The sequence below is a fragment of the Megalops cyprinoides genome, chromosome 19 (assembly GCF_013368585.1).
Source record: "Megalops cyprinoides isolate fMegCyp1 chromosome 19, fMegCyp1.pri, whole genome shotgun sequence".
NCBI classification, from domain to species: Eukaryota; Metazoa; Chordata; class Actinopteri; order Elopiformes; family Megalopidae; genus Megalops; species Megalops cyprinoides.
In genome coordinates, this window is record NC_050601.1 from 2096440 (window position 1) to 2104718 (window position 8279).

An 8279-nucleotide genomic window follows, 5' to 3' on the forward strand; every position below is an offset into this window, starting at 1 on the left:
CGCGCACACACACACACGCACACACACACACACACACACACACACACACACACACACACACACACACACACAGAAACACACATACACGCGCGCGCGCACACACACGCACACACAGACAGTTAAGCCGTGTCCGTCCCCAGCACTCAGTCACGTCGTGCCCCATTATGCAGCTCCTCAGCCGTGTCCTTCTCTGCTGCAGTATATCAGGAGCCCAGCAGCCGAGTCTAACACATGCAAGCCTGCCATTGGCCTGCTGAGCCAGCCAATCACAGCTCCCCTTCCCACCTCTGCCAGCTAGAGCAGACAGGCCTGAGGGACTGGTTATGCACTGGCCCCAGGGTGCTGAAGTGTTTCAGGAAGTCTGCTTGTAACCAGGAGGTTATGAGTTCAATTCCCAACAGTACCATCGAACAAGGCCTTCAGCCCGAACTGTTACACTAAATATCCAGCTGTCTAAAGGTAAAATGGAAAAACGTAGGCTGTTGCCAACACGTATATAAAATACAGACATTTATATACATATATAGCTCAGCACTGTTCAAGCATTTGTAGACAGGCTCTCCAGAACTGCAACCCAGCAGTCTCTCTTCTACTACGGGCTCTGGGGCAAAGCTGGACCCCCCCCCCCCAACATTCCATACTGGAATGCCAAGGCTGAGAGACAACTTTGGACTGGTTATGTCGTAGAACTACCAGTTGAATCTCTGAAAATTCCACTGCCAGCTGGCTGACAATGCCCTAGCAGCTCACTGATAACAGAAAAAGGAAAAAACTATTTATTATTGAGATCTAGTCATTTTGTCAAACATACTTATCCAAAGCGATTTGCAGGGACACGTACTGCAGGTCACATGACACGTGTCACATGACACAGGGCCTAGGTACTGAGAGATGAATGAAAATGCGCAGAGCATCAAGGCGGGAGACAGCTCTAACACAGACACACAACCAATGAGGCACAAACACCAGCCTCCTGATTAAAAAGGTACAGTGAATATGCTGAGGGATCTTCCTGTAGGCTGTTTTCATTACGGCGAAGAGAGCGCCACGCCTCTGTGCCGGTTCAGCGCTCCTGTGAGCCCCTCACTCTGGCGCAGTGCTACTGCAGACAAGCCCGACACTGCAGCCCGACTCCATACCGCCACGGACGGCCTGCCACACTCCGGACCTGTCCATGGTGCTGAAAACAGGTAACGCGCACAGCAGTGAGAGCATCAGCACCCAGCCTGACGGACAGCAGGCTCTTTAGCAGAGAGCAGAAGTCTTAGGAAGAAAGCAGGGTCTTTAGCATTTGTATTTACATCTACAGTTATTTATTTGGCATACGCTTTTATCCAAACCGACTTACAAGTGAGGCAGAGTACAATACAAGCAAAAGCCATACAGAGAGTCACAGCATTAGAAGTGCTGCGTAACCAAGATTCAATAGCTGGCCAGACAAGGTACAAGCTAGCTGGTAAAGACACAAGTGCATTAAACCATTAATGTTTCTAAGGAAAACAATGCTTCAGACAAAACAAATTGCTTTACGTGTTTGAAGCAATCAGGCGATCATTTGGCAAAACGGATGAAGTGTGGAAGATCATTCCACCATCAGCTGAGAAAGTTCTGGATAGGGATGGTTTAGCAGAGAGAAGCAGTCTTAGGAAGAGAGGAGGGTGTTTAGGAGTCAACAGGGTCTCAGGGAGAGGTTAAGAGCAGTCTGTGATGTCACAAGATCTTCCTTGCTCTGAACGGGTGATGTCACAGGATGCAGATACTGTCTGCCTATCTGACGTCAATCCTCAATGGCTCAAGATGGCCAGGGAAGTCCTTTAGATTTAATCAGCAAGTCAATGGAGGGCCATTAAGAAGCTTTCTGAGTGCTGGAGGAGGAGTGAAGAAAACAAGCTGAGGGCTCGCCAGGCACACACTGACAGAGGTAGAGATGTGGTGAGGTTATAAGAGTGTCTGAGAAAGTGTTAGTGTGTGTATGTGTGTGAGAGATAAAGAGAGGGAGAGATTCTGCTTGCACATTTGTGTGTAAGTGTGAATGTGTTTGAGTGCATGTTTGACAGAGAAAAATTCTGTTTGTGAGTGTTTGTGATGTTTGAGAGAGAAAGAAATTCTGTGATTTTGTGTGTTTGTGCATGTGTGTGAGTGTGTGTTTGAGAGAGAGAGATTCTGTGTGCATATATGTGTGTGTGTGTGCATGTGTGTAAGAGGAGATGGGCTGTGGTATGTAAGGATTCAGGACTCAGTACACAGCTGAATGATCAGTATCACAGGCATCCCGCCATGCTGAAGATACAATCAGATAAAAACTGACCAATGGCCTTTCAGCTGGAGGCAGCCTCTCATACCTGCGTCCCCCTGCGGGGGGGGGGGACATTCTGCAGCAATGCCCCCTGCTCTCCCCGTCACACCAGGAACCTGAAGCTGCAATGATAACGAGCTGGTGTGGATTTTTGGGCGTGAGGGGGCGTACCCGCAGAGGCGTGAGGAGAGGAGTCCTCGGGACCCCCCTCTCACAGCAGGGAGAAAGGCTTATTCAGTGCCACTGAAGGACTCTGTTTCAACCCCCCCCCCCCCCCCCCCGCATCTGTTTATGTGTACACACTGACTGGCAGATTCAATGGGGCCAGATTTGCCTTCCTGCTCCTAAAACCCTGCCCCCCCCCAACCATAAAAAAGTCAAAGTCATTTATACACTCCCAGGAATAATGTTGGGAAACAAATGGATTCCAGCTCAGTCCCTGACAGGAAGCCTGAGTTATGGTGTCGCAGACACGCGCAAATTAAATTTGACCTTGAGATCGAGCGCGGGAACGAGATTATCTCTTTGGGACACGCAGCGCACAGGGGACTCTGCTCAACGCCGAGCGATGAGTTATGGGTGGACAAGGGAGAGCTCAGCCGAGCAACGCAGGAGACGTGTCCCACAATGCCGTGCACGTCCGGCTCGGCGCTACGGTTTCCTGCACATCAGCGCCGCTGCAGGAAACAAGATGGCCTTTGATAAACGGGCATCTGATTTATGTGCGAGACAGCAGCGCTTACCCCCCACCCCCGTCGCCGCCCCCACCCCCCTGCCGCTGTTGCTGCCGTGCGGGTACAGACCCTGGTTACCATGTGAACGCAACATAAAGAGCAGAGCCGAGTCTGCACCAGCGCTAAGGAAGCATCCCAGCACGTGGGTGATCCTCTCCTGCACGTTTCCCTGCCCCCCCCTCCCAACAAGGAGAGACGCAAAAGCAGGGGCATGGGCCCAGGAAAATAGCCAATGATACGTCCACCTTCCCAGAAACCCCTGGGGCTAGGCAGCACAGGCCAGGGTAGGTATTTCTGGCTTTGTTTACCTAGCTGGCTACCTCTGTCGTTCTCTCTCCCTTCCTCTCTTCCTGCCTCATGCTGCCCCCCCCCCCCCTTTAAAAAGCGTGTGCCCACTGTGGACCAAACGGACGGTGAAATCCTAAATTAGACTGCACATTCAGGATGGTTGATTTGTTGAACACATATTGACACATGCGTGCATGCATGCAGGCACACACACACACACACACACACACACACACACACACACACACACACACACACAATGCCAGTGATGAATGCTGAAAACCCATCCACTGATCACCCCATCCCCAGCATTACAGAAGACTGATGCAGGCTTCCTTACACAGACCCATGTGCCGTCTCCTGTGGTTGAGGGGGGCAGGGGACAGGGGCGGCCACAGGCCTGCGGCCCCTCATTGGCTCCTTGTCACACTCCATCCATCGCCTTGGCAACATCGATCCCCCATTCAATTACTCCTTGGCTGGGGAGATGGACTGCGACCGACTCTATCTGTCTGGCTAACAGGCATGTAAATCATAGACCAGGAGACGGGCAGCACCGTTAGCCGAGAGCGGTCTGTTTCTGCTGCCAGCACGGGCCCGGCGTTTATATACAAATGCGCGCACACACACACACACACACACACACACACACACACACACACGCACACACGCACATACATGCGCACACACACACACGCACACACAGACACACACGCACGCACACACAAATGCACACACACGCACACACACCCACAACATCCATCTGCATGGATACACAAAATGCAAGTTACATACAACTCTCTGGCTAAGGGCATTTGCCTAGCAAATCATTCATGCATAAAAAAGGACAGTTTTCCATGTTAGTATAAATTTTTGATTGGGGTTAACACCATGGGAAAGAGAAATAAAGCTATTCCTGCCTGAAATCTTAGGGAGCAGGGACGAGACCATTGTCTGCCTTTGCCGTTTTCAGATTGTGCCCCCCCCCCCAACCCCCCATCCCTGGCTGACATTTAAGACACAAAGGGCCGTGCTGTTACAGCTGTTGGGAAGAATTTGCAGAGCTTCCTCAAATCGGCGAAATGCCATCAGGTGATTCAATCAACCGAACCTCGCTGCACTGCCAACCGCAAAGAGCGCGTCACTCCTCCATAAGGCCCCCAGGGGGCACCAGGGAGCCTTAAGCAGCTGTGTTACACAGTTACACAATTATATAGGAGGTTACGTAAGAGGGAGAGCACTATAGCAGAAGAGGAGATTCAAAAAAAAAAAAAAAACATTACTCGGAGTGGCTGGGCCTTATTTTCCTGCACTCAGAACTGCTGTGTGCACAGGGTGAATGAAATTTCTGAGAGAGAGAGAGAGAAAATGCTGCTAGATGACTAATTCAAGGCACAACATACACACCTACAACCTCAGCCGTTCAAGTCTCAGCACACCATCAGAAACAGACACTGGGGGGGCTGGGTGGGGAGATATTAAGCGGAAAAGAGAGAGATCTTCGCAGACTCCCTGATCCAGGGCGACTTCCAGTGCTGGAACCATGAAGGAGCCCGCAGCATGCAAAGTGGTGCAACAGCAAGGTCTTACACATGGGAGTCCAACCTGCCACTCTCAGCTCCAGAGAACAGAACTCCTGCCCTCTCCAGATCATGCTTTGTAGCACAAAAGCTGAAGTTCCATCTCAACCCCTAACACCTACGACTTGCATTACTTGCTATTCATTTTATGTGTAGTATTGTGATGCTTTTTTAGATTCTGTGGTCTAGTGACTGTGATGTATGATAGTACACTTGGCTTCCCTTGTCTAGTCTGGTTGCGCAAACTAACATGTGGTAGGGCTTCAATAGTGTTGGGCTCACCCTCACTGGTCTGGGAGTGTCGTTAGCCTGGTCTGACACTGTTAAACACTGGATACACTGCTGTTCTTTTGTGCCGGAAGTTCTTCTGGATAAGAGCACCTACTAAATGAATGTAATGCAATATATTAATGTTCATCCATGCCTCTACAATCGCCCATGCCCGGCCATACTGGGTTGCCTTTTCCCACTGAAAAGGACAAGCCCCACACGTGTGTTCGGACCCCATTGAAGAGACCCTATTCAGCGGGTAAACACAAACCTGGGGAAGAGGTCCAGGCCTGCCCTTTGCTGCCGATGCACAAAGGCCAGACAGAATCACGGCCTCTCTCAGCTGCTTCTGACGTCCCTAAAGGAGCCGGGAGAGATGCTGTGGAAGAGCGGGCCTGAAGGGGGAGCCATCTGCTGGGGCAGCAGTGTGGCATAGTGGTATGGTGCAGGGCTCATGATCGAAAGTTTGCAGGTTCGATTCCCCAATGGGGCACTGATGCTGTACCCTTGGGCAAGTTACTTAACCTAGATTGGCTCAATAAATATTCAGCTGTATAGATGGATAACGTAAAAGTGTAACTCGTGTTGGTGTCTCTGGATAAGAGCGTCTGCTAAATGACAGTAATATAATGTAATGTAATGCTAAGGTGACTCTGCTACAGGGCCGCTGAGGGTGGAAACACACAGCAGGGAGGACAGGGAGGACAGGCCAACCTGCACTCGGCAGAAGAACCACACTGCAAATGCATTAATTGCTGCCTCTGTATGAGGAAATACCTTGTTATCTGAGCGCAAAAAATAAAAACAAAACACATGCTCAGATGTACACACACACACACACACACACACACACACAGAGGCACAAACGCACATACGAGCACACAAAAACATACAGACACAGAGGCACACACACACACACACACACAAAGCAGCTGCATAAGAACAAACCTTTAATTAATCAACCTCAATCAACCTCATTAACTCTGACACTGAATTGTTAAGTTGCTGCATTCATGATCTTTCAATGGTGCTTAAACATAATATTTAAAGCAGCTATACAGGCAGTCCTTCTGAATCATGTTCCACTGCAGTGTTTTTTTTTCTACTGTTTCAGCATTATTTTCAATCCTTCAATAAGACAGACATACCCAGTGCAATGAATGTGTTCACCAATAGCCCGACAACCACAAACGCAAAAAAGAGTAGTTATAAACAGAATTAATTGTATTGCCACTATCATTATTATTATTCCTACGAATGAAACTATTGCTACGTGACAGGCAGGCTCCTCGGGCACTGCGGTGAAAGGGGGCTTCAATCACAACAGACATGTTGCACAGCTCCGCAAAGAGCGCAAAGCGCCATTAATCACAGAGACAGGCGCACACACACAGCCAGCACCACGTCCAACGGCGCATTGTTCGTCATTTCGGCAAAACACTTTTTTTTTACGCACCTCCTTTTCCTGGATCTTTCTAGGCAAGGGATCCCTTTAAAATCAGCATTTCCTATAAAATCTGTGGAGGGCAAGCACGCACAGTTCGTCGTTTCAGGAATACGACCTTTGACCTTTTCTGTCGGGCCAACTGGACAAAACAGTCCTCACGTGTGTCCTCGCCAGGTAATGCGCAGATAACATCGCGATATAAACACATGGCCAAATGACATACAGTAACATCACCTGTCAGAAATAACACACACAACTGTACGTAACCTCACAGGGAACCGGAGAGCAATGAAATCATATCAGATGTAATTCTGAACTCACCTGAGTCAAAATGAGAACTGAAGGCAAGGCTAGGGTTGAAGAAGGACGAAGACATGACCATCAGACAGATAGTCGCTGACATCCTCTTCTTCGCGGGGCTAGAGGGGTTGGCGTGTTGTTTTTAAAACGAATAAACGCATAAAGTGCTGTAAGAAGAAAACGAAAAGAGGAATCGAGTCAAACGTTGCATTTTGTCTGCAGACGCTCCAGGCGTCAAACCCCGCGCCGTTCCATTTTTTTTTTCAATCGGACACCTCGGATTAAGACGCAGGTGCTGCCCGATATTTCCGCTCGCTATTGTTTTGCATCCGCGACCGCTGCCGGTGACTTAACGGCAATATAAACCGCTGCCTTTCTCATTCGGCCGGCTGGTAAAGCGTGCAGCGACTGACGGAGCGGAGCCAGGGGTGTCCGTGAGTGCCGTATCAACGTGATGCTGTTATTTAAATCGTTATATCCCCCCCTCGCCTCTGCACCAAACCTCGGGCAGGGTCCCGATGTCCCATTCCACCGACAGTCCGTTTGCAAGCACAGACAGAAAAATGCGCACGACAGAGGAACGCATTCCCCGGCTTCCGAAAAGGCACAGAAAGGAGCACCTCGGTCTGTTTTTCTCGCTCAAGACACATGAATGTCAACGCTGAGAGGGTTCTGAACTGCACGAATCAGAAGGTGCTGGACCGATGCTGACAGGGAGAGCGCCATCTTGCCAGTGTTCCGTAATATTGAATCGCAGACTCCTCTGCGCCGGTGTCTGCAGCGCGAGGAGGGTGAGCAGGGGGGAGTGGAACACGCAGTGAAACAGTCAGACATGAGTCTTATTATAGACTACATGTGACTATGCGCATGGGCTTATAACAATAATAATAATAATAATAACACCCACGCCTATCATTTGACTATGGTTTTTTATCAATACTGTTTTTACTGTTGCATTAATATGATTGTTACTGTTATTATATTTCACGATTAAATAAAAAATATGAAATATAATAATATTCCATACTGCATTCCTGAACATGCACTTAAGCTCCTTGCCTCAGAGCGTCAGGTTCATCAAAACAGGCCCTCTTACCTATGTTTTGGGAGGCGTGTGTGTTTCGGGGAGGGAGGGGGAGCGGAGGGTTGTCGCAGATTCTCCATGTTCTGCCTCACTGTGATGGCACTGCCAAATTCAGACACACCGAGCTGGCTTTGGCAAAGGTCTGAATGGACCAGAGCACACAGATTCTTTGTACCAACAGACACACACACACACACACACACACACACACACGCGCTCACACAGAGACACACGCATACGCACATAAACATAGTAATCAAGAGCTGATGCACCCCGAGGT

At 49.4% G+C, this 8279-nt stretch overlaps 1 protein-coding gene across 1 annotated transcript in view; it reads right to left on the bottom strand.

Annotated features, from left to right (window-relative positions):
• The window catches only part of LOC118794284 (serine/threonine-protein kinase LMTK1-like), a 43801-nt gene extending 35724 nt beyond the window's left edge, over positions 1 to 8077 (bottom strand). The window contains exons 1-2 of the mRNA XM_036552506.1: positions 8012 to 8077; positions 6937 to 7082 (exon numbers count right to left, since the gene is read on the bottom strand). Of these exons, the coding sequence (XP_036408399.1) occupies positions 6937 to 7018 (82 nt within the window). The 5' untranslated portion in view covers positions 7019 to 7082; positions 8012 to 8077. The remainder of the gene's footprint in view (positions 1 to 6936; positions 7083 to 8011) is intronic.
• Between the last annotated feature and the right edge of the window lie 202 nt (positions 8078 to 8279).